Source organism: Gopherus evgoodei, chromosome 8 (genome assembly GCF_007399415.2).
Source record: "Gopherus evgoodei ecotype Sinaloan lineage chromosome 8, rGopEvg1_v1.p, whole genome shotgun sequence".
Lineage (NCBI taxonomy): Eukaryota > Metazoa > Chordata > Testudines > Testudinidae > Gopherus > Gopherus evgoodei.
Window position 1 is genome coordinate 31,983,370 of NC_044329.1, and position 27,019 is coordinate 32,010,388.

Here is a 27,019-nt window from a genome sequence, read left to right on the forward strand (position 1 = left end):
TTTCCTCTGCCTTTGTAGACCTCCTGGCTCCCTTATTCTGTTTCTGTCAGCATTCACTTTGTGTTTCCTATGCTGAGATTCCATGTCTCAGCTTTATTAACTAATTATCTTGGCTTATTTTAATACTTTTATTCTGAAAGAACACACCATTTAATTTCATTAAACTGGCACCCACTGTCCCTCTTTGGCCTGCAAGAAATGACAGATGCTAAGGCGCATCTTCATCACTTTATTCAGCTGCTCTTTGATATTCAGCTGGCATCTATATTTCATGCTGGTGAAACGGTCTACAAATGTATCATAATAAGCTTTAAGTGTGGTTGAAGATGGACTGGAGGTTCAAACTTAGTTAAGGTGCCATGTTTGCCAGGGAAGGAATTGCAAGAGAGAAGGGGAGAAATCTAGAAAGTAAGAGGAGTGTGTGTAACAGCACTAGGGTATATTTTAGCTTTATATCCACTGCTATAGTTCAGATTCTGACAGCCTTTCCATTGTATGCCTCAATGCTGAGTGATTTATAATGGCCTTATAATTGTTCTGTGCTGTAACTTTATAAACAAGTTCACAACGTAGACGCATACACAACAGCAACAAGGAAAAAGAACAAAATACACCCTGGCTGATTCTTCCTTTGTTGCGTTAATATAATTAAGTTCTGCTGATAGATTATTTAGGCGCTTCTGTGGGTAACTCACAACCAACTTCGTTCTGCAAAATTACCCTTTGGTGGCAAAATATGCAGCATTCTTGGCCCATCTGGTATCTTTAAAATAGTGATAATCTTGATAGTTTTTGTATTACACCTGTTTTAAAAAGGCTTTTGAACATGTTTTTGGATCAGCGCGCTGTATTTTTAATGGTTCCCCTTAGTCCAGAGTTTCTCATTGTGGTTTCAATGGAGTTGTTACAATCTGTCTGGTAAATATACATCTGCATAATATTTAAAAAAAAACAGGCTATAAAGCTAAATCCTCTTCCCTACGCCAAGCCCAAGAAATCAGATCTGGCACAGTGGGGTAGAGTTATGCAGAGGCCGGGGGAAAGGAATCTTTATTCCCAGACTTTGTGCAACTGCTATCACAGTGGCCAGTGGATCCTCTTTCTCACCCTGGCTCATCTCTGCCCTGCATTCTGAGCATGGCTTTCCAAGGCACGCCGGGAATCTCTGAAGATCTTTGCTTTGCATATATGGCACCTGCAACTTCTGCAGAAGTGCACTGGTTCTGCTACCTTTGTGGTTCACATCAGGCCCACGTAGGGTTGCCAAGTTTTGTTGGAGGTATTCTGGGAGGTTTCATCACATAACATAATCTTTAATTAAAGATTATGTTTTTAATTCCTGGACACTCCAGGAGGATTGGCAACCCTATGCCTAGGGGAAGGAGAGAGGATTTGCCTGTGGTGTATGTGATGGGTTAGGAGGGCAGCTTTGAATACCAGGCTGCAAAATATTTCAAAATTACATAAAAGTCAAAAGTGAGAGAGGTTAGTTGCTGGGTTGCAGCTCCAGGAAAGACCCGTAATTTGTTTAATGCATGCTCACTCTGTGTGTATCCATCAAGCCAGCATGTTTATTTAGGAAAAAAAGCATACTATCTTTGTATAGTGCTATAAACCTTCTTAAGCACTGCTAAGTGCTGAGATCTTCTCTTTCTCTGCTGACAGCCTGAAATAGCATAGCTTCTTAACCCTGTCCCACCAATGTGCTTCAATCATGTCCCGAAGATGCCACCTATGGAGGAAGAGGGGAATTCATCCTCTGTGCCTGTTCAGTCATTGGGCGTTTTTGCTAAGGTTGCCATCATACATGCTAATTGTCAAGGAGCAATTGTCCACTAGAAATGGGACTGAGGCCACTGATTCACTTCATGCAGCTAGTAGATAGTAACTGCTGAACTAGGCATATTTGAACCAGTGACTAGAGAGGATATTAGTCATATCACTGCACCAATCTTCCAAGACTGGCAGTTCCCTTGATCCTGTGATGTTTACACAGGTACCAGTGATATCAAGAATGGATTTCAAATTTAAAGCAAGATTTTTGCAAACAGGCCCATTGATATTTGACCTACCTACACAGAGATCGCTCCAACAGAAGAATAAATTTTAACAATGGGATGCTTTAGCAAAACAGCCATGAAACAATGTACTCATCCAACATCTGTTTCTTTCCAAACATTTGCATTGCAACTGCTTTTGAGACATTCCTTTGGTACCTTGTGCAGTCTTATTGGGCTTCTAAAGTACTTGTATGAAATTATTTTTTAAAGACTAAGCAACACATTCAGAGCTGCCAAATAACTCTCATAAATTTGATTGCATTTAGCAGTTCTGATTATTCAATAACAACCTGTGTTTTAACATTATTTATGTGATATGATTCATATATAAAAGACTTGAACATTTACAAGCAAAAGTAATTTTTTAAGGATTTGTTACTGTGCTTATCTTGTCTTTCATTTGTTTGCTAACACTGAGATGCTTCCAGGCCACATTTTCAAGTCCTTACTCCCCACAGTTGGCACCAGGTTTCAGAATAGTACAGCACTCAACATGCTGAGCCCTTCTGAAAATCTAGGCTAGATTGTGGCTGCTGAATGCTTGAAAGTGTGGTCTTTTAATATTCAGTATCACAGATACAGCCATGGAAGAAAGTAATTTGGATTAAAAGTATTCCTGTTTCTTTACTTTTGTGCCCAAGATTCTGCGAATGTGCCAGTACATTGGCATTCCTGTTGAAGGGTTTATTTTTTTAAACCTGGTAAATGATATTTATCCAGAAAGATATAGATAAACAAAAAGAGCTGTACTTCTGGTCTTTGTCTGACAGCATAATGAATATCCTTACCCATAGAGTAACATGGTTTCTTTGACAGTTGTCTCAAGACATTTTCACAGGAAGAAAGTAACATTTGAAAAGTGGTACATTACCTTGTGTTGTCATTTAAGGAGTCTGGTTATTTGTATTTATTCACGAATATGTAAGACTTTTTCTTAGGAATGTGGGAAAGAGCAATTTGTCAATCACTTGACTTTCAATGATCCATTGTCTCAGATTGAACTCAAATTTTCTTAATTGAGGAATCTTCATGTAGAGCATAATAGAAAATGAAGTCTTTTCCCCTTCAGTCTGTGTTGTTTTTCTTGACCATTCCTCTTCAGGGAAATGAAATGCAGTCCCCCTTAAATATTATGATTCCTGCCTTTTTCCCTTTTGAACCCTTTTTGTGTGTTTGTTTTCAGAAATTCTAAAAAGGACACCTTTGTATGTTGTAACTACCCCTAACATGACTTCAGTACAACAAAAGTTAGCATAATTTAAGTATAGCCACATAATGCAAGACAACCCTGTGGTAGGCTGGGTCACAGGGACCCCCTTGAGACTGCCACCTGATGTGCTGAGACTACCTCTGAGCCTGTTTTCCCTGGCAGCTTGGGACTTCAGTACCCTGTCTCGTTGAACCAGACATGCTAGCCTGCTACAAACATAGATCCAGGTCTGAAACACATCCCCCACAAGCTGCAGCCTTAACTGAAAACGGCTTAGAAAGTGCTTCTGTCTGTAGCACCCATACATCCAGTTCCCAACGGGATCCAAACCCAAAAGAAATCTGTCTTGCTTTATATAAAATTGATACAGGATAAACTCATAAATTATCCACCCTCTATAACACTGATAGAGAGAGATGCACAGCTGTTTGCTCCCCCAGGTATTAATACTTGCTCTGGGTTAATTAATAAGCAAAAGGTGATTTTATTAAATATAAAAAGCAGGCTTTAAGTAGTTCCAAGTAATAACAGACAGAACAAAATAAATTACCAAACAAAATAAAACAAAAAACATGCAAGTCTAAGCCTAATACAGTAGGAAACTGATTACAGATGAAACCTCACCCTCAGAGATATTCCAAAAAGCTTCTTTCACAGACTAGACTGCCTTCTAGTCTGGGCCTAATCCTTTCCCGCTCAGGTGATAGCTAGGGGATTTCTCATGACTGCAGCCCCCTTTGTTCTATTCAACCCCCTTATATACCTTTGGCACAAGGCGTGAATCTGTTCTCTTTGGGTTCCCACCCTTCCTTCTAAATGGAAAAGCACCAGGTTTAAGATGGATTCCACTACCAAGTGACTGGTCACATGTCCTGTGAGACCCCAAGCCTTCATTCTTCCCGGCCTGAGTCACAGGAAGGCTTGCAAGTAAACAGAGCCATCTACAGTCAATTGTCCTAGTTGATGGGAGCCATCAAGATTCTAAACCACCATTAATGGCCCACACTTTGCACAACTACAACAGGACCTCAGAGTTATATTTTATATTCCTAGTTTCAGTTACAAGAATGATACATTCATACAAATAGGATGAACAAACTCAGTAAATTATAAGCTTTGTAATGATACCTTACAAGAGACCTTTTGAATGAAGCATATTCCAGTTACATTATATTCACACTCATTAGCATATTTTCATAAAATCATATGGAGTGCAACATCATGAAGCCGCTGCCAACAACCCAAGCAACTCAAAGGCCTCACATTCTTACAGTTCATCTCTGTTTATAAATGCTTCTCGGAGAGTACATGTGGGAGATAGATTTGTATTGCAGTGATCCCTGAAGGTCCTTGGATGCTCATCTTGTACCCTGGTCCTCAGCTTCTGGGTAACTTCCTCTGTGCCCTTCACCATGGGTTGCTACCCGAGAACAGCTGCTTCCCTTGTAGATCAATCTGTATTCCCCTGTGTGAATTCTGTGTCTAGTCTGTTTCACTCCAGCACACCACTACCCTACCCACCAAATTCCTATCCTTTAATACCACATGTGGTATTTTCTGTCCATCCCCTTTATCTCCTCCAGGCTGGCTGCTTTTAGTAGCTGGCCGTTAGATAACACCTACTGGTAAGATTTTTAAGTCTGTGGTAGAGGCAGTCACTGGCAGTGTGCTGGTCCCTTCATAGCTGGCTTCCTACTAGTATCGCCAAGTTTCCCACAAAGAAGGCAGCACTGTTGCTTTTTCCATATTGCAGGATGGTATGCTGAGTTAAAATGGAGCAGAGTACTAAATATTTTGTATCCAAAAAGCATTTGTCATGGTTACAGGATGAGCTGTGCTTTAGACCCCTTCTCAAATGCCCTTTTGTCCTGGATCTCTGGGCTGCAGCCCTCCCATTTTCCAACCATTTAACCACGACAGGCCCAACTGTATGTGGTACATGCCAGAGAACTTATCTTTGGGAATCTATGACAGTGGTTGATTTAATGTGACTCAAAAAAGTTTAAACAAACTTACTGTTTATTCCCGCAAAGGAACATTACAAGCTGAGAAAAGGGTTAAAACAACAAAGGCCTGTACACCAGGATCTTAGCTAAACCTTATCCTTTCTTTGCAAGTGTTTGGTAGGTTTCACTCAGTCCAGGATCCCTACTTCTGGACTGAGAGAAATAGATTGGGCTGCTTCTATTTATCAGAGTCTCTGGCAGCCTCACCCTCACTCTTCTTTGCCCCCTGTCTCTCTAGGCAGAGTTTTTGAGCAGTTTAGTGTCCCTTTGACCCAAAGCTCTGGGATTAGGAAAATAAATATGTTAACCTGGCTGGAGCCAGGCAGGTAGGCATTTTCCTGGTTAATATCCTCCATTATTCTTGGGATTTTCTCTTAGAGGTATGTTATTTCTCTTAGTTTTGTTTCCTGCTTGTTCTCCCTAACGGTTTCCTTTGATTTAACTCCATGCAGTCAGGCAGAGCAATATCACAGGTGTCAGCACATGATATTCATATGAATAATAGATGCCCATCTTACTCTCCACCACATTAATCAAGCTCATTTGAGATTTTCTTTTAACAATGAATGTGAATCAATACGTATCATGCAATTGGTTCAGGTTTTTGCCATTATGCTCCTGCTGTTTTGCTAAACAGCTTTTCTTTGCACTTACAGCATGTTGGTTTTTCTAGTTAGCACTTCCCACTTTGAATTCATTTTCCCAGCTGAACTGTGAATTATTCACTAGTCATTAAGAGACAGTGAGGAGAGGTGCCTTTGTAAGCAGGCTGCACATAGAAAATATCAATGCACAGCATCTTATTCACTGCTGGCTCTATCAGGGCTAGAACATTGATTGCTAAACAGATCTTTCTAGGGATTAATTCTGTGGGGCTGTCTTTTGCAGAAACCTTAAAACAGAGAGGTCCCATCTTCTCTATATGGAAAACTTCAGACTACATGTTCCCTTGGTCAAAGTGTTCCCTCTCCCCACTCTTATGCACTGTCCTGTGTCAGCTATTGAACTGTATCTCCCATTGTTGTGTGCAGTGTTGTTGTAGCGGTGTCCTTCCCAGGATATTAGTGAGACACGGTGGGTGAGGTAATTTCTTTTATTAGACCAACTTCTGTTGGTGAGAGAGAGAGAAAAGCTGTCTCTCCCAGACGATACAGCCTGGGAGTGGCTATGTTTCAGTGCTGCTATGTGTAGACAATAGAATTGGACAAAGTTTGTTCAAAAGCCTGCTGATATGCTCAGCCCAAATAAGCTGCTTTACCAGGCTCCTGGGGAAAAGTGGGGCCTGTTACATTAACACAGTTGGGAAACAAAGCGGCTGCCTCCCAAAGACCCAGTCCAAGAATGGTTGAACCACAGGAGAGCGCTCAAGAGGGACTGAAGCACAGTTCGCACTGTGAGCATGACAGTATTACTCACAACATTATCAGCCTTACTCCATGGCTTGTAGTTTTCTCATTACTATGCACATTCCTTGAGAGGTGCATAGATTATAAAGCCAGAAAGGACCATTCTGATCATCTAGTCTGACCTCCTGTGTGGCACAGGCCATAGCACTTGCCTGAGATCAAGGGGAAGGAATTTCTTCATTGTCATATCGGGGCTTGCTGCCACTCATCTCTTTTCTGTTTCAAAGCCCTGGTGTCTTTCAGAAATGTAACAAGCTATGAGAGACTTGTCTCCTTCCCAAATGCTAATCGTATAACAGCAATGCAAAACAATACCTGTTCATGTGAACTTGAAATGTGGAGTTTTGGTTACCGAATTGGTGACCGTGGCCCATATTTATACCAAAACCTCAAATCAGGCAGGTCTCAACTGGTGCTGGCTTCTGTTATGAAGTTTCTCCCGTCCCTGCTATGTAATCTATTTTCTGGATATACCGCCCATTGTGTTTCTGCTCCTGTCACGGAACGGTTTATCTTGCCGCATTAGCGTCCAGAAATACATACTTTAATAATGAAATGACAGATATATGATTAAACTAAAAAATATCCTTGATAGAGAATTTATCATCTGTAGTTTTAACTAGTGTATGACTGACTTATTCTTGCATAACTGCCTCCCAGGAACTAAAGATGAGATTATGTGCCTATTCCAAATTTTCCTCTTCCTTCTACTTCTATGCATTGTATATCTTCCCTGTGGTGTTTTGTTCTGCAATGATTGCCTCTGTATGTGGTTATCCTCTTTATGTCCTCTCTTCGCCAATCCTGTCACCTCATTTTTAGTCTTAACAGTTTCTTTTAACATGCAAAACAGATTGTTTCGTGCTCATTTATAAGTTGAATTCGCTCGCTTGTGCAGGGTGTCAGAGCCGTTGGCAAGCTCCACTGTGTGATGTAAAACACACTTACTTGTATTGATTTTGGGCTAATTCCTAATACCAGTCTGATGACATGAGAGCATTCTTGTTGTGAATACTTCCTTCCCTTTTTAGTGAGAGGTCTCAGTGTAATAGTAAATGCAGAATTATCATTCAAAGGCTCTGTCTCTAACAGGGTCCCGTGGGGATTACTTCTTGGCCTTATTCTATTTAATATTTTTATCAGTGACCTGGAAGAAAACATAAAATCACCACTGCTATCATTCGTAGAGGGAAAAAAAATGTAGGAGTGGCACATAATAAAGTGGAGAGATCAGTGATACAGAGTAGTGTGGACTACTTGGTAAGCTGAACACAAACAGACTCTATTTTAGAATGGCCAAATATAATGTTATACATCTAGGAACAAAGAATGTACACAATGCCAATAGGCTGGGGTCTCTGCAAAAGACTTGGGTGGATGATCAGCTGAACATGAGTTCACAGTGAGATGGTGTGGCCAAAAGGGTTAATGTAATCTTTGAATGTATACACAGAAATATTGCGTAGGAGTAGAAAGGCTTATTATCTCTGTATTTGGCACTGGTGTGACTGTTCCGAGAATATTGTGTCCAGATTTGGTTCCCACAATTCAAGAAGGATGTTGATAATTTAGGGTTCAGAGAATTTAGGGTTCAGAGAAGGGCCAAAAGAATGAGATAAAAACTGGAAAATATGCTCTCAAATGACTCAGGGAGCTCAATCAATTCAGTTAACAAAGAAAAGGCTAAGAAGTGACAAATTCAGAATGGAAATAAGGCACATTTTTAATAGTGAAGGTGATTGGAACAATTTACGAAGGTTTATGGTGGATTCTCCATCACTGGCAATTTTCAAATCAAGATTGGATGTTTTCCTAAAAGATATGCTGCAGGTCAAAGTGGAATTAATTCAGGGGAGTTCTATGGTCTGTGCATAGAATCATAGGGTTAGAAGGGACAGCAAGGGTCATCTAGTCTAGCCCCGTCCCAAGGATGCCAGCCAAGGGTGTTAATGGCAAAGGTGTCTTTTGTGAACACTTGTACACATGGACTTGAACTAAGATCCCAACTCATGGGATACATGAATAAAGAGTTGATGGTACTGACTTGTATTCAGCTGATCTGGTTTTGAAGCAGTGTCCTAGAGATTAAAGCAGGGGGTCGGCAACCTTTCAGAAGTGGTGTGAGGAGTCTTCATTTAATCACTCTAATTTAAGGTTTTGCGTGCCAGTAATACATTAGTGTTTTTAGAAGATCTCTTTCTGTAAGTGTATAATATATAACTAAACTATTGTTTTATATAAAATAAAGTTTTTAATTTTAAATAAAGCTTCTTAAATATTTTAAATTAAAATGCAGAGCCCCTCAGAAAGGTGGCCAGGACCTGGGCAGTGTGAGTGCCACTGAAAATCAGCTCGTGTGCTGCGTTTGGCACGCGTGCCATAGGTTGCATACCCCTAGATTAAAGTCTTGTATGTAGTCTTTGCTTCCTGACAGTGTACTTGTCACTGATCTACCAAGAACTTCAGAATAGACATTGACAGGCAATAATGTGTGGAGATTTTTTTTTATTGTTTCAGCATGCACCTTGTACAGCAAACAGTAAGGAACTTTACATTTGAGTGAGAGTGGGATTATTTTTTCCACTGGTGCTTGACGGTCTTAAAATCTGCAGCCTAGTTCTGATTTTTTTTTCTTTTCTTATGATGCTGATACATCTGTTCACAAAATACATGATGAAAGGACAGATGCTTAGGTTTGCCAGGCATCCAGTTTTTGACCGGAATGCCCGGTCAAAAAGGGACCCTGGCTGCTCCAGTTAGCACCACTGACTGGGCTGTTTAAAAGTCCGGTGCGCAGCAGGCCCTGGCTCCACACAGTTCCCCAGAAGCGGCTGGCATGTTGCCCCCTAGATGCAGGAGAGGTCAGGGAAGCTCCATATGCTACCCCTCCCCCCCAGTGCCACCTCCACAACTCCCATTGGCAGGGAACCAGAGCCAGTGGGAGCGGTGCCTGCAGACGCAGGCAGCGTGCATAGCACAGAGCAGCCTGGCTGCGCGTCCACCTAGGGGCCGGCCATTTCCGGGAGCAGTGCAGAGCCAGGGCATGCAGGGAGCCTGCCTTAGCCCTGCTGCGCCACAGACCGGGAGTCACCTGAGGTAAGCGGCTGCCTGGCGGGAGCCCGCACCCCAACCCCTTGCCCCAGGTCAGCACCCACTCCCACCCCGTAACTCCCTCCCAGAACCCCCACCTGCATCCAATCCCCACCCGCATCCAACCCCCTGTGGGAACCTTCTCCTGAACCTAAACTTCCTTCCAGAGCCTGCACCCCAGCCCTGAGCCCCATCCCGGAGCTCACGCCCCAAGCCCCCTGCCCCAGGTCAAAACCCCCTCCTGCACCGTAACTGCCTCCCAGACCCTCCACCGCACCTAGCCCCCTGCCCTAAGTCAGAACCCCTTCCCGCACACTAATTCCGTTCCAGAGCCTGCATCCCCTTTTGCACTCCAACCCCAGCTCTGAGCCCCCTCCTGGAGCTCACACCCCGCAACCTCTCCCAGTGCAACCCCCTTCCCCAGCCCCGAGCCCCCTCCTGTACCCTGAACTCCTTATTTCTGGCCTCACCCCAGAGCCCGCACCCCCAGCTGAAGCCCTCACCCCCTCCCTTACACCAACCCCCGCCCTAGCCAATGTAAGTGAGGGTGGGAGAGAACGAGTGACAGAGGGAGGGGGCTGGAGTGAGTGGGAGGCAGGGCCTTAGAGAAGGGGCAGAAGAAGAGCCTTGTGGAAGGGGTGGGGCAAGGGTGTTCGGTTTTGTGCAGTTAGAAAGTTGGCAATGCTACCTGTGCTATCCATATCAGGAGAGCTAGTCAAACACAATACACATGGAGTACTTTGGATTCCCATTGTATACTGCAGTGAATTGGAAACTGAGTGGAGAGCAACAGTCATTTTCAGAGAACAGACCATCAGTGTACGCATCAGAGCAGTCCCAAAAGCCTGGATTCTAGTTCCTAGACCTTTCTTTGCTGACGCAAATGTCTTTGCAAGATGTGCTCTCTCTCTCCCCACTCCCACAAATCTCTTAAGCTCACATGAATTCACTGAACTCCTTCTCTACAGCACCATGGGTCACACCACTTGCTGATTGTTTTAAGTACACAATCTTTACACATTTTTATCTTCTTTGGTGTGACTTTTTAATATTATATGTCAGATACAGGAGGAAAGAGAGCACTTTAAAAGGCAGACCTGGCATCTACTTCAAAAACTAAACCAAAGCAGAGACATAACTCCAAAAGCTAGTCTTTACAAAAATCCTGCACCTTTAAAAAGTACATATATTGTTTGTGGAGTGTTTAGAATCCTATAAAGTAAATGCTAATGGCTTGATTTTTCAGAAGGGTGACAGGGTTCATGCACATTTCTGCACATATCTTTGTGTACTGTGTGCAATCAGCTCTTCTTCAAACTCAAGTAAAGGATGCTGCCGTGTATGTACATAGTTCCAGTAATTATGTAGGTGAAGTTGTTACAGAAGGATGTATTTAGATGTCTGGCCTCGACTTTCTGAAAATCAAACCCCAAATGTGCAATGTGCTCTTTGTCAGAAATCTTGAATGCTGAATTTTTAACCTACTTTCTGTAAAACAAAAACCATTCAAACCCCTCAAGAAATTGACTGATGTATGAAAACAAACAAAACAAAAAAATACCACCAAAAAAGCTTTGAATAGTTCTCATGCAATCCCTGGGATCCCACAGACTTGTCTTATTTTATATCTAACTCATCGTAATCCATGGTATATAAACTCAGACAACATATCTCTTCTCTCGAACTCTGACCACTGATCATGGTACATTTTAAGAATTGCAAAGTACAGACTAAGAAGGCAGAGTGTGGGGAAAAGAAACTTCAGCTTGTTTTTTGTGGAGCATTTATATGTTTGTTTTGTATTGCCAAGCAGAAAGTACAGAAACATATTGACTGACTTTCACCATGATGATAATCAGAACTCCACCAGTCAACATAAGGGAAGGCCAGAGGAAAGCGAAGAAAAGGCCCTTTGGAGGATATAGCCTTATTAAAATGACACTTGTCTTTCTTCGTTCTGGGTCGTAATAACAAGGGAAAGTCTGATGCTTTCGGAAATTTTCTGCTGCAGTTTCTATTAGCATTTTAACTTCTTTGTCGTTCTTCAAGTTTCGTGGAATATAAGAGCACTAAAATGAGAAATCAAGATACTTGTTAGAGCAATTGTTCTACTGCAGGATGTGCAGTGATGTGAGACCTTTCTGAAAACATCACTTAACTAGTTCAAACAAAAGATTATATGCACATCTGAGAGTATCTCTAAATATTGTCTTATTACCTTGTCCATCCCCCACCTATTTGTTGTTGTTTCCTGTCATACACTGAGCCCCCAATCCTGCAAAGGGTTACACACATGTGTAAATTGATGCATGTGAATAGCGATTTGGAGTTGGGGTGGAATTTCCCCCAAAGTCAGATTGGCAGGAACCTTTTTTTGCTTTATTCTGAAGCATGGGATGTGGGTTGCCTGATAGGATCATCTGGACATATCTCACCTAATCAACTCTCTACCATTGCAGAAGCATCGGGCATTGGGAACACCTCAGTCCCTCCTGTTCTCTGCCTACGGCACACAAATAGTTCAGTGTCCTGAGGACTGAAATGCTTTCATCTAACTAAAGACAGTGGGTTCAATATGAGGGGTAGCTGGGTGAAATTTAGTGGCCTGTGGAGGTCAGACTAATGATCTGATCTAAAGGTATATTCTGGCCTCAAGCTCTATGAATCTCTGAAAAGGTTTTATTGGAGCCAATGGGACAGCTCCTGCTCTTGGAGTGAAGCCCATGCATAATTTTTTTACAACGCTCAGGGCCTTAGATTTTAAACATAGAGACAAGGGTATACTTTTTCTGTGTGTGTACAACACCTAGCTCTATGGGCCCTGATCCCTGACTGGGGCTTCTGGCACTACCACGGTACAGATACCTTAGTTATACAGAAATTCCTAAATAGGCTGGGCTGGAAGGGCAGAGACGGTGGAACAAAGGTATTTCACTGCTGATAGTGCTTTCACAGTCAAGAGTTAGGTGCTCCATGGCAGCAGTGGTAGACTATCTTGGGATGCTGGAGCAGGCTAAATTCCAATTATCCAAGAGTACACGGCCAGTATTTGAGTTACTTCAGTGTGAGCCTCTCTCTGTAATTAGCGAAAGACGATGACCTACTTTTCCACTGAGGGAGAGAGTATTTTTAATTGGTTACACTGTGAAACAACTTTGTAGCTCTCTAGTGCAAGAAATAGATAGTGATCAATGTTATTTTATTTGTATTAATGTAGCACCTATGGGTTCTAGCTTAATTAGTACCTTAGTACCCCATTATGATAGGTAATAAATGCACACACACCCAGTGAAGGATAATCCCTGTGTTGCAGAGCTTGCAGTCTAACTAGATGAGACAGAAAGGAGCGGAGAGGGGAAATGAAGTCAGAGAGGTGCATTTGCTTTCTTATTATAACACAGGAGTTCACTGGCAGAGTAGGGAGCAGAGCCCCATTCTTCTGAGTGTCTATCTATGTTCCTAATCATTGGGCTCACACTGCCTTTCAGAGTAAAGGTGTTGCTGGATTCTTAATTCAGCTGTCTGCTGATAGCCATTCTTTGCCTCTGTAACTGGCTAACTTAATGGACAAGGGGCGAAAGCAGAGATCTGCTATCCTGGTGTACCTTCCTCATGGACAAGCAACGGGCTTTCAAATGTAATTGAAAGTCTATTTAAAGAGGCATAAAATCCATTCATTGCTCTTAGAAGACAGGTTGGCAAAAACTGTGCTGACAGGCTTAATTTATTGAAGAAATTATACATTGGTTCAGGTTCACAATGTTTATTGCACCATTTCATTAGCACCCATTAAAGTGGGCTGGCTAAAATAAGAGCCCTTTACCCAAATCCCAGCTATGAGTTTTGAATGCTGACATTAAATTGCTGGAAATGCTAATTATTTTGGAGCATTAATCCACAGGCCATTTTGAGGTTCTCGCATTACTACTTTTTTCCATTTCTGTCATCTTGTTTTCACCTCTTGAGCTGTTAGTGTTTGTTGATCAGTTTAGTCTAACCTGGCAGTAATTTTAAAATTTCAGCTGTAGAAATGCAGAAGCTTTATCCCAAAACCAATAACCTAAACAAATATAAGGTAAACAAAATGAGATTTTCCTCAAGCCAACAGTGACTACAAGACATTGAAAACCTGAAAGAAAATCCTCTACGTGCAAAAGTAAAATTGGCCCCATAAAACAATAACATTTATCTCGCTGCAAATTAGATGTTTCAGGACTGCCCTTTAATAGAGCAAGGCCTGAAGAGGAATTCCAAGTTAGTGTAGACAGGCTGAAACTAACCCCTGTGCAGAAATTCACCTTAAAGTCTATGTACCATTAAAAGTCCAGGTAAGTCTCATAATAGGGCTTAACTGGGGTTTCTCTGGTGCATAAGGACTTGTTCTGGCCTCCTACAGAGGGATGAGTATAACCCACTATGCTGAATATTGGACCCTAAGAGTCAACCACTGCCCTTGAACTTGCTCTCACAGCCTGCCTTATGGAAAGGAGAGTATTGAGTGCACTGTCCCTAAACATCTGAGATTCTCTATAGCTGGAGTTTCACAAGGAGCAGAGAAATTTTTTCCCCAAAGCTAAAGGTTTTGTATGTTTACTTGATTTTAAATCTTGACATCTTAAATCCACCTCAAATCTGTGAGAAACATTTTAATATAAAAGCTAAATTGGCCACGTTTTCAAGGAAGCATTGGCCAAGCCTCTACATATAAACACATTTTTTTCTTGCTATCACTGGTGTGCGCAGCCCCTGTAATTGTGCCTGCAAGTAGCAATTCTGTACAACGAGATACTACATGTAGCTTTTCTACAACACTGATCTTAAAATTGCCATATGTTTGAACTACATAGGAATATAGACCTTGTATTTGCAAAGCTTGCAACAGCCTCTGAAGATTGACACTCTGCATTTCCAAACTCCAAACTCTCTGCATGTTTAAATCCCATCATGCTTCATATTGTTTAATTTATATTCTTCAGTCTTGAAGTGGACTTTGAAGTGATGATTGACCCAAGCTGCTAAATTAAGGTATAGAATCTCCCAGTCTTGGAAGGGTCAAGGGCACCTGGCATTTTGGTTTGGGTCCTTTTCTTATTTTGATGATATGCCAAGGAAATAAAAATCTCCTAAACTGATCCATTCTGTTTTTCTAATGTGCACTCTGTCGTAATTCTGTGCTTTTAACATTCAAAACTCACTCTACTCACAACACTCTTTTTCTTACTCAAAAGCAAGTACAAGACAGCATAATGGACTGAAGGCATATCTACAGCAATCCTACACTTTCTCCCCACATCTCACTTTAAACCATTCTGCAATGTATGAAATGTCAGTCTTTCCATGAAACTGGCAGCTCATTCACATACGGTACATTCAGACACAGGCATTCTCACGCACACACATTTTTTGCTTCCCATCTTATTCTCGGATGGAATTGTATATTCCCTCTTAAAGCTAGCTTGCTGAGTGAGATTATGAAATTTCACTTCACATACAAGAAATATTTCAGTGAATGTTCAGGAACTCGCTACAGGATGATATTTTGCTGTTTCTGTGGTTGAAAAGGTTTCCTCCCCCTTCACTGAAAATGGTGTAATTCTGGAGGTTTGGTTCAACTTGCTGTAAAGATGGGGACAAATTGCAGAATTCAGGCCTATATTCTGGTTTGGGTTTTGAACATCCTAAAGTTCAGGGGTGCTTGGATCTGAACATTTTGGTTTGCACCTGCCCTTGAGAGTTGAGAGCTTGTTTTTGTGAAAAAAAGCAGCCACCGAAATCTTCCCCTTGTTCAGGAACCAAATTCAACCCTCATCATCTTCGCTGTTCTGAAATGGTTTCTTCGCTTCCAGTGGCAGGCTGGGGGTCCAGACCTTGCCATGATAAAACACTACAAGAGAGTTGATTCCAGACGGGTGCACAAGTGGAGGTATTGGAAATAACATGAGGACATGTTTCTTTGACTGCCATCCCAGGTTTGACCTGCCAAGTTATTCAAGACTTTGGACACTCCCTTGAAGTGAAGCGGAACTCCCAGCTGTCGTGGTTCCCACCGTCCTTACTGGAATGGAGCTCCACCACAATATACGATGCAACCTCTGCACAGGTTTTGTTTCAGTAACACTCCCATCTATTCCAGGGTATTTCCAAGCTCAAGTTTCTGTTGTGACAGTGGGTAGAAACAGTTGCAGATTACACCAAGAACAAACCTAGCTGCTGGATTGGGTGACCACATTCCCAGTTTATTGGCTTCCACCTGATGTTTACCAAACCCACTGGTGGTTCACGTTCCCCAAAGCTCTGGGACTCCACCTTTTCCCCCTTCTACCTCCCACCTTATTTCCTGCAGTCCCCAAATGGGAGTGAACTTTGGGGCTCTGTGTTTTTAATCAGGGCCACATTTAACCTCAACCTACCCCAGGGTGGTTCAACAAATGCTTGGGCAAACCACACATGTTGATCTATTCTTCTGAATTGTTCTTCAGCTTGTAGAGATTTATGTATATTTTATGCTTATAAATGTTTAATAGTTATTTTTGGTTGATGTAATTTCTTCTCAAATATTACCTTAAATATGTCTGATACCGCATTTATAATACATGCCAGATAATGTCCTCACTCTGAATTTTTGAACATTTGCCTTGGTCTAATCATAAGCATTGCCATGAAGAAAGACTAAGAAGTCTGTGCTCTACTTTCAGTTAATTCACTAGTGCTTTGCATGGTTATAAAAATAACCTGCTGAACCATATGTGACAAATATGGACAGGGATTCTGATGAATACATTTAAATCCTAGTACCTTGGGATTTCTTTCCTGTGTTTCTTCATTATGATAGAGCATAACTTCTTGTCCTGAGAAGTTCAAATCAACCAACACCTCTAGACAAGGATACTGGAAAATGTTTTCGTCATCTGCACCGTTGTTGAACGAGCATTGGACTTTGTCCTTGATGTTGGTTTTGAGCAGTTTGCACGTAGTTTCTTTGGTCCAAACGCTATAAAACAAATCACACTGTTTTTAAATGCTTTGTTTACAGCTTTTTCACAGTGTGACTCTGTTCAACGCTGTAGATAAATTTTCCGCCATGGTGGTGTTTCATATGTCATTAAGTCGTCAGCAGTGTGGTGGGCTGGGGGTGTGGATGGAGCATGTATGCAAGTGCTCTGAGCCAAACCCAAACAGACAGACAGAGCATTGGTTGGGGTTAGAGGCACTGCAGGGAAGATATGGATTTTGACTCATGCATTAGCCATTCATTGGATGGATTTAGAGGTAGATTTTAACTCCCATGCTTGGATGTGTTGGAAGTTGCCGTCTCCCCCCCCCGCCCCCCCAAAAAACAACAACAGAAAAACTAGGGTGGGTTTGTGTGAATTCTAGTATTTGTTGGTAAATATTTTAAAAGTGGATGCATGTGTTTTTATCTATGCACTTCCAGAAACCTGAATGAAAATTTGACCTATGTTCTGAAATACAGTTTAGCGTATTAGAGCTTTAGATCAGAGATTGGCAAACTTTTTGGCCTGAGGACCACATCTGGATATGGAAATTGTATGGCGGGCCATGAATGCTCATGAAATTCGGGGTTGGAATGTGGTCAGGGGTGAGATCAGAAATGAGGAGTTCAGGGTAGGGGAGAGGGCTCCGGGCTAGGGAAAGGGGTTGGGGTGCAGGGGGGAGGGTGAGGGTTCCAGATAGGGGTGTGAGCTCTGGGATGGGGCTGGGGATGAGGGATTTGGAGTGCAGGAGGGTGGTCTGGGCTGGGACCAAGGGGTTCAGAGAGCCGAAGGGGGATCAGGGCTAGGGCAGGGGGTCCAGGTTCTGGGCGGTGCTTACCTCAAGCAGCTTACAGAAGCAGTGGTATGTTGCCTCTCCAGCTCCTATGCGGAGGCCCTCCCAGGTGGCTCTGCGTGCTGCTCCATCCGCAGGTGCCACCCCTGCAGCTCCCATTGGCCACCGTTCCTGGCCAATGGGAGCTGGACGGGGGCGCACTTGGGGTGGGGTTAGCATGTGGAGTCCCCTGGCAGCCCCTATGTGTAGGAGCCAGAATGAGGACATGCTGCTGCTTCCAGAAGCCGCGCAGAGCCATGTGCGGAGTAGGGCAAGCCCTGAACCCTGCTCCCCGGCAGGAGCTTGAGGGCCAGATTAAAACATCCAAAGGGCTGGATGTGGCCTTCGGGCCGTAGTTTGCCCACCCCTGCTTTAGATGCTTCAGAAAAATAAAAAAAACCTTTGACTAATGTTGTCTGGTAACTCTCAAATCCTATATTTACTGGGGGGGTTACTTCTTTGTCTTTCTATTATAAGGGTCATTTGCATGACTGAATACACAGGAACTTTGCACGAGGCTTTCAGCAGCTTTTTTACTAAGCATTATCACTGAATGTTGTTAACAGCTGTGGCAAGCTAGGAACTTCATGGCTATCATTATGCTGCACTTCATGGCCACTCAGATCTTCACGGTGACAGCAAGGATAAAACATTATCAGCCTGATCCAAAAGCCCAAGCCCCCTACACTGGGCACTAAAAGAGGATTCTAGCAACAAAGGACTTTGTGTGTGTGTGTGTGTGTGTGTGTGTGTGTGTGTGTGTGTATATAAATCCACTTACACAGAGAAGTCTGTCCACAAAAAAATCAAAAATACACATGCTTACTGGTATGACAGATATCAAATTAGGAATTGAACTGGGGACCTCTAGACCCTAGCAGGGACTGCAACAAACATGTATGCTTTGCAGATTGATTGGACATTTTCCCCTGGTATGTATGTGGGAACAGAACCTGTAATTAGTTCTGATGGGTGGGCTACACTAGTTTATTACAAAATGCTTCCAGTCATTAAAGAGTTAAAGCTCAGGGCTGTGGACCTGGCTTATTTGCCAAAGGTCATATATTCTTGCTAGGGCTGGTTTGAATATTTTCTTCTGAACTTTTTTTAAAAAAGGAAATATGGCTTTTGGATACCACACAACTATTGTATCTATTTTTGTTGAAGATTGGCAGTCTTTTTTGGTTAAACTGGAAAAAATATTTTGGAAAAAATGTTTGTTTTCAAAACCAAAAGCCAAAATGTTCTCAGTGAAAACCCTGAAAAATTCCATGAGAAACACTGACCAAAATAAGTTTTGTTTTTTTTTTTTTCATTTTTTTTTCTAAACTTTTCACAGAAAATTAAAATGCATTTCTGGACCCGCTGTGATTCTAATCCTGAAAGGATGTCTTGCTGTGTCAGGTGCTTCCCCATAATTCTATTAACTATTCATGATTAACAGTTTCCCTCTCCACTTCATGCTATCTAAAATCAGCTTGTAAGCTCTTTACGGCAGTATCCTTTGATTTGTTCTGTAAAGCACCTAAGCACGTTTGGGCTTCACAAAAATAATAACCGACAGCAGAAAAACACAGGCTGACATTTATAACAAAAAAAAGGAACTGATGTTACCTGTTCGTGTAGGATGGCATAACTGTGATCCCAATAAAAAAGTACATCATCACTGAGCATGCAACCATTCCTAGTCCCAGGCATAATGCCCTGGTCTCCCCTCGCTTCTGTGAGGTCACCAATTTTTTCCCCAACATGATTTAGTGTTACGGATTCTGAAATTTCTCGTTCTGGAGTGAAACATAAAAACAGGGGAAAATGCAACCAGATTCATCATAGAGTTAGTATTAGATTTAATATAAACTCTTAAGAGGCTTTGATTCAAGATATTGCAAATTGTGAGGAGTTTAGTGAAACCTGATCCATTACATTCTTACTCTCATTAAAATTTACAAGGCAGTTACGTAAGTCCAGTTGTCATGGTATAATTCCCCACTCTGAACCTTAGCATCCAAAAGATGGGGTACCATCATGAATTCATCTAAGCTTAATTACCAGCTTAGAACCTGTAGCGCTGCCACCAACCAGGAATTCCAGTGCCTGGTACACTCTGGTGCCCCCAAGACCTTGCCCGGGGAACCCGAAGACCCAGACCCTTTGGATCTTACCACAAGGAAAGTAAACCCTTTCCCCCACCGTTCCCCTCCCTGGGTTACCCTGGAAGATCACTGTTATTCAAACTCCTTGAATCTTAAACAGAGAGGAAAATTCACCTTCCCCCTCCTTCTCTCTCCCCCTCCCAGATTCTCCCTGAGAGAGACAGTAATCCTAACACAGAGAGAAAATAACCTTTCTCTCCCCCTTCCCTCCTTTCTCCCCACCAATTCCCTGGTGAATCTAGTTCTTAAACAAGAAACTTTTAATTAAAGAGAGAAAAACAGTAAAAATTATCTTTGTAAATTTAAAATGGAATAGGTACAGGGTCTTTCAGCTATAGACACTGGGAACACCCTCCCAGTCTAAGTATACAAGTACAAATTAGAATCTGTTCAGCAAAACACCAATTTGAACTCCTTTCAGCCAAATGCACATTTGAACTCCTTCCAACCAAATACACATTTGCAAATAAAGAAAACAACCATAAGCCTAACTCACTTTATCTACCTAGTACTCACTATTCTGAACTTATAAGAGTCTGTATCGGAGAGATTGGAGAGAAACCTGGTTGCACGTCTGGTCCCTCTGAGCCCCCAGAGTGAACAACAACCAAAAACTAACAGCGCACACACACAACTTCCTTCCCTCAAGATTTGAAAGTATCCTGTCCCCTGATAGGTCCTCTGGTCAGGTGACAGCCAGGCTCACTGATTTTGTTAACCCTTTACAGGCAAAAGAGATACGAAGTACTTCTGTTCTATTAACTCTTACTTATCTGTTTATGACACCAGTAAAAGAAAATACTGACTCCAAGTTTTTTTTAAAAAAGACTCCAGGGGTGATTCCGGCAATTACAAGCGAATAAGCCTAACTTTAGTACCAGGCAAATTGGTTGAGACTGTAGTAAAGAACAGAATTATCAGACTTATAGATGAACACAGTTTGTTGGAGACGAGTCAACATGGTTTTTGTACAGGGAAATCATGCCTCACAATCTACTAGAATGCTTTGAGGGGGTCAACAAGCATGTGGACAAGGATGATCCAGTGGCTATAGTGTATTTACATTTTGAGAGAGCGTTTCACAAGTTCCCTCACCAAAAGCTCTTACACAAAGTAAGCTGTCCTGGGATAAGAGGAAAGGTCCTCTCATGGATCAGTAATTGGTTAAAACATAGGAAACAAAGGGTAGGAATAAATGATCAGATTTCAGAAAGGAGAGAGGTAAATAGTTGTTTCTCCCAGGGGTCTCTATTGGCACCAGTACTGTTCAACATATTCATAAATGATTTGGGAAAATGGGGAAACAGTGAGGTGGCAAAATTTGCAGATGATACAAAACTATTCAAGATAGTTAAGTCCCCAAAACAAACAAATTATAAATTGTGCAAGGAATGTTAACAGGAAAGACTCACCTAAAAATATCAGACAGCACTGCTACAAACACCATGTGATGGGCCAGATCCCCAGGAGCATTAACCAGAGTAGCTCCATTGACTCTTGTGTTGCTTTCACCTGTTTATACCAGCTGAGAATCTGGTCCCTAAAACTGAAAATTCCTTTGCCCTTTTTTTATGCTTGTAAATTGAGTGAGAGGATGAAGCAGTGATGTAGCAAAAATTGTAAAACCACAGTTAGCATGTATATGACCCCTCCTGAAGAAAAGTTGGGAATGTAAGACAGGACAGTAAACTTCAGTGAAATTGACCTAATATACTTTTTTTTTTTAAACCCTTATGTATACAAATAATCATTCAGATGTTTTACTAGTTCTTGTTAATGATAAAAACCCTCCATTTTCTGGTTTGGAAGACAAATGAAGGTGCTCTCTTTGTACACAAGTGTGTATAACTGTGATATTACATAATATAAATTTTCCCCCAGTCTCCAAAGAGTTAACTATGGCACATCATAAACTCGGATTCATGTTTGTGTTCCTTATTTTATTCTGATCTGTTATATCAGGAGCAACATCAAAAAAGGCTCATTTCTAAGTGTTTCCTCTACCAAAGTTAGTAAATATTTGGCAAATGAAATATTATGAAAAATTTAATTGGCCTGGGAAGCGTTACTGTTTTAAATCTCGAGACACTGAAGTGGGGGGCACACGTGGATTTAAATCCTGCTTCAAATATTAATCTCAGTTTAGCCATAATTCTGAACCTGCTAGGGTGCCTCCATAACTAATAGGAAAATATAAACTACAAATCTTTTCATAATCCCCCCCCCAATCTTTTTGTTAAGTCTAGTTAAATTATACAGTAGGTTCACTGTACAATTTCAGTGTATAATCACCACATTGACAGCTGCTGCTGATAATACTAGGGATGGGTTTGGAGCTGAATACCCAAATTTGATTAGTAGACTTTTTATCCTTGATGGGGAGATTTCCACCCCCCGCTTCCCTTTTTCTTCAAGGACCTTTTGTTGCCGTGACCTTCGTTGGTTAAGGATGAAACTCCCTTCATGGTTAATCCATGGTGCTCCTAGATTTGATGGAGAAGCCACTAGTGATAAGAGTCCACAGCACTCACAGATGCCTGTCAGAGCAGAGAAGGAGAGATTGATCTCCCACTCCCATGGTGAAGCCTCTTTAGTGTGGAACTGAGGTTGGCAGTAAATATTAAGAGTTAATCATTAATAGAGGCAGATCCAGCTCCAGGCACCAGCCGAGCAGGCTCATGCTTGGGGCAGCAGATTCTAAAGGGCGGCATTCCCTTGAATCCTTTTTTATTTTTTTCCCTTTTTGCTTCGTCGTTTTGGCCGCTGCAGGTTTTTTCTTTTTTCTTTTTGGTTCACCACTCCAGCCGCCCTGTAGAGGGCGGCGGCGCTGAGAAGGGGAGCACCCTGCTGGGAGAGGACTGCACCCTCCATCTGCCCCAGCTGGTGCCAGGTCTGTAGCAAGCCCAGCAGGGCAGCTCACATCCTTTCCTCCCCACTGACAGGCACGGAGCCCTCCCGGCAGGCAGTGCGGCAGAAGCCCGGACTGCCCCCTTCTCTCTCCCATCCCCGCTCCTGCCCCCTCCCCCCTGCTGTCTGCAGTGCCAGGAATCCCCCTGCACCTGTGCTCTGGCCACCCTGCGTGGTTTTTTTTTGCTCTGCCGCTCCAGCCGCCCTGCAGGTTTTTGTTTGTTTGTTTGCTTGAAGGGGCAAAAAAGCCAGAGCCGGCCCTGAATAGAGGAACCCTATCCTGCACCATTCGGTGAATTTCCTATAAGCATTTAGCTTTCAAAGGAACAGCGGCAGTGGATGTTATGTTGCATTACACCAATGTGTGTAGTGGTCATTTGGATTATGATGATTAACTAATAATATTCTAAATAGGCCCTGACCAAATAGCCTCTAATTCCCCTGAATTACACAGCACTCTGTGAGTTTGAACTTAATCAAAAAGCCATTTTGAGAGCAGTTTGTAAATAGCCATCTATTTATTATCTAAAATGTTAACTCTTTAACAGCCATCTGGTTTTATAGCCCTTGGAGTACTCTATTCTGGCCTGCATTAAAAAGACAAGTGCCACTTTCCCTGGCCTCCTAGGAAGAGGGCTCCATTTAGTGACCTCAGAGAGATTATTGCCAGTTTATTAGTAATGCAGTTCATGCATAGAATAAATAACAGGTAAATAAGGAGAGACAATCTGTATAGAGTCAGAGCCATACTTTCAGGTAGTTCGGGGGGTGGGGGAGGGAGTTAACTCTTGACAGCAAAGCTACAGGAGCCTGTACAGTCACCAGCATCTTGAAATGGAATTATGGACCCATAATTCAAAATTTGCTGGCTTGTTTTTAGTTTATAGATTTTTAAACCAGTTTGGATCCTTTCTCTTCCAGGTACTCCTCTGACCTCCTACCCTGCTTTCCACCTCATGTCCTGTGCAGCTTCATGTGGTGTGTCCTGGCTTGGGTTTTTGGACTGATGTTCAAATTTTCCTTTCCCTATTTTTGCATCTCCAAGCCCTCTTTTGCTTACTAGTCACTGTTAGGCAGTTTTGCCCATAATATGAGAGTCACAACAATCCCCATTCCTGAGAGACCCAGTTATGACCCCTTGAAATCGAAAGTAAAAATATTACAAGAAAGAAAATGAAGTTTCTGATCTCATTCTGTGTATCTGGTATTTACAGTAAAGAGTGATGCTGAACCAAAGGAGAAAAAAGATAAAGTTTTACATCTCACCACCATATAGGGCTCCTATCCAGAGACCTGGGTAGCTATACCACTACTAGTTTATATCACGTTTGACATACATGGGGTGTAAATTTGATCATGTGATTAAAGCATTGTTTATATAACAAAACAAGATTGGAGGAAAAAGTGGGATATTTCTTATGTCAGAAACTGCAAAGAAGGAGTGAGATGTTGGAGTAGAAACTGGGTAGCTTTGGTTTCTAACGCTTTATATAATAATTGAACAACTGCTCTTATTCAGTCTGGTATCTCTAATATATTTCTACAGTACTTCTTCTGAACACTCCCTAATATGATACTGCACTCTATTTGGCCATTTGAGACTGGGATTTTTAAAAAGTCTGAGAGAGGTGCTCAGCTCCCTTTAAGGCACCCAGCTCCCTTAAACTCTTTGAAAAGCCCAGTCACAGTGCTCTTGAAGCTAAGGACGTTTGCTAATAAGTACTGGCCCTGAAAGAGCAGCAGTTTCCCCACATTTTGTTATTTATAAGCTATTAGCATCATGCATATTGAAATATTCAAGTATATCTGAGAGAAGAAAACTAGATAACGACTTCCCCCTACCTTAAAAGTTAGCTGTGTGTCTAGAAGTGTTCCTGTATATTTATAAAAGCTGTTTCTTCTCAAAAGACAAAACTGTCCCAGACATTCCTAAGGCAAAACTTTCTCACAGTGATACTTACAGTCACTGGTGAATGCTGCTCTTTCGGCGTCTTTAGCTCATGACATAGTTTCTGTTGTTTAACTGATCCTAGTAGGTGAAAACCTTTCCACACCAATGATAAAACAGCAAAACCCAGAGTTAAAAACTTTCCTTTCCAGAACTCCTCTGGGTTTGTTTTGCTGTGGCTGAACTCTGAGCTTATTTCCTTATTATGAAGATTCCTGTTGCCATAAATGGTAAGGTATGAACGGATGCAGTCCTCTTAAGATTAATTGCTGAAAAGTAGAAAGCCACAATATTCAGAGGCTTGACTCTCCTTTCCACTACAGCTCCTTTCTTGTGCTCTGGAACTGTAAAGGTAATTCAAAGTAGGTCTGCTTAAGTTCTCTTTACACTGCCAGGGCACTAGAAATTAACTTTAGTGTAAAAGAGAACCAGGCCCTTTCTGTTCAATCTAAAAGCAATGACTTGCTACCAACGACAGTTTAAAAAAAAAAAAAAAGATACATTACATCCGTGGGCAAGAAAAGTAAAGTAAAGTAACGACCATGAATTTAAAACCTTATCTGAACTTATATTCACTATTCTGAAGTTAGCTAACTGCATTTAAGTTTTACTTTTGGAGTTAAAGGAGCCTGACCTTTTCTAAAGATCAAAATTTCAGGGTGGTATATAAAAACTGAGCATGTGATTACCATTGCATATGCAATCTATGCTCCATAGGTAGATGTCTATCTGGATCTCTACATGCACATATGTAGATGTAGAATTGCAGTACGTGTGTGTTTAATATGCCACACAGTCATACTTAGCCTCCTGATATTTTGAAAATCAGGCCTTCAGAGAATTTAGACAAGTATTAAGTAACAAATTAATACAGAATGAAACTAGTTCTACACAGAACCAGCATAACGCAAACAGCAGTAAAACCAGCATTCCCTTCCAATGTGCCTGAGTCTTAACATTGAACAGTCATGCTGAGTTGAAATTTTTAGGAAAAGTGCTCTGGTGGCAATAGTGGAGGAAATATTCTTTTTTATGTTGATACCTTATTGCCAGTAGGTCTTGAGTTAAGTCTTACCGTTCCTTCCATATAGGCCACAGAAAAGCCACCAGATGTTAATTGTTTTTTGTTTCCATTGATTTTGGTCAGAGTTGAGCTAATGGACAATGGAATTGCAGCAGAGTAAATCAGAACAGAGTTCAGCAAAATCAATTTTTTCGTGTAATGATTTTATCTAGATCCCAGTGTGATGCTATAATTTAAAGGACGAAACTGAGCCTTGGAAATATAAGCAGGGGAATATTAAGTATATATAGCTTCACTGAGACGATTACTGGATTACTGTGTGTAGTTTAGGTGTCCAAAAAATGTTGAAAAAATTGGTTTAGCAAAAAGCTTTAAAGAATGAGGTCTGGAAAACATGCTTTCTAGTGAGAGACTAAAGAAGCTCAAACTATTTACTTTATCCAAGAGAAGCTTAAGAGGTGACTTGATGATGGTCTACAAGTATCTACATGGAGAGGAGATTTCTGATGGTAAACCACTCTTTAATATAGCAGGAAAAGTCATAACCTGCTTCATAAAGTAACAATCCAGTGGGTTGGAAACTGAAGTTATACAATTTGGACTATCAGTGAGGTGCAAATCTTTAATAGTGAGGATAAAACCATTAGGAGAAACTTACTTAGAAAGATAGTGGATTCTTTATTATTTACCTCTTCATATCAAGACTGGATATCTTTCTAAAATACATTGTATAGCTCAAATAGAAGTTAAGGGCTTGATGCAGAAAAACACTGGGTGAGTTTTTTTTTCCCAGTGTTATGCAGGAGGTCAGAGTAGATAATCACAATGGTCTCTACAGCCTTAAAATGGATGAATCTTCACTTCTTGCTGTCTTTTCTCCTCATTCCAATCTCATCATGTCCACAAACTAATGCACTCAGGTTGATTTTAGTTGAAGCATAGATTCACAGATTCCAAGGCCAGAAGGGCCCATAGAACAGAATATCAGGGCTGGAAGGGATGTCAGGAGGTCATCTAGTCCAGCCCCCTGCTCAGAGCAGGACCAATCCCCAGGCAGCTTTTTGCCCCAGATCGCTAGATGGCCCCTCAACGATTGGACTCACAACCCTGGGTTTAGCAGGCCAATGCTTAAACCACTGAGTTATCATGTAGTCTGATTTTTTGTATAACACAGACTGTAGAATTTCCCAAAAAATATTTCTAGCGCAGATCTTTTAAGGGGAAAAAATTCAACCTGTACATGAAGACGGTTCACTGCAAAAGCAATGGCAAAACTTGTGCACTTCCCAGGCAATATACTGCTAGAGTGAAAACCCAAGATTCCACTAAGTGTAGCTGGGAATAGATACTCTTAGCATTTGACCGTGTAGCATCAGACTGCTGTGGCC

The 27,019-nt window shown here is 41.7% G+C and overlaps 2 protein-coding genes across 2 annotated transcripts in view; one reads left to right on the top strand and one right to left on the bottom strand.

The window, feature by feature from the left end:
• The window catches only part of KCNIP1 (potassium voltage-gated channel interacting protein 1), an 833,815-nt gene that overhangs the window by 28,696 nt on the left and 778,100 nt on the right, over positions 1-27,019 (top strand). The gene's annotated exons all lie outside the window — the stretch shown is intronic.
• KCNMB1 (potassium calcium-activated channel subfamily M regulatory beta subunit 1) lies at positions 10,276-24,802 on the bottom strand. The gene is made up of 4 exons (XM_030572378.1): positions 24,621-24,802; positions 19,214-19,383; positions 16,568-16,763; positions 10,276-11,841 (listed from the first exon to the last, which is right to left on the bottom strand). Exons 2-4 carry the CDS (start codon positions 19,348-19,350, stop codon positions 11,557-11,559), a joined length of 618 nt encoding a protein of 205 aa, XP_030428238.1. The 5' UTR covers positions 19,351-19,383; positions 24,621-24,802; the 3' UTR covers positions 10,276-11,556.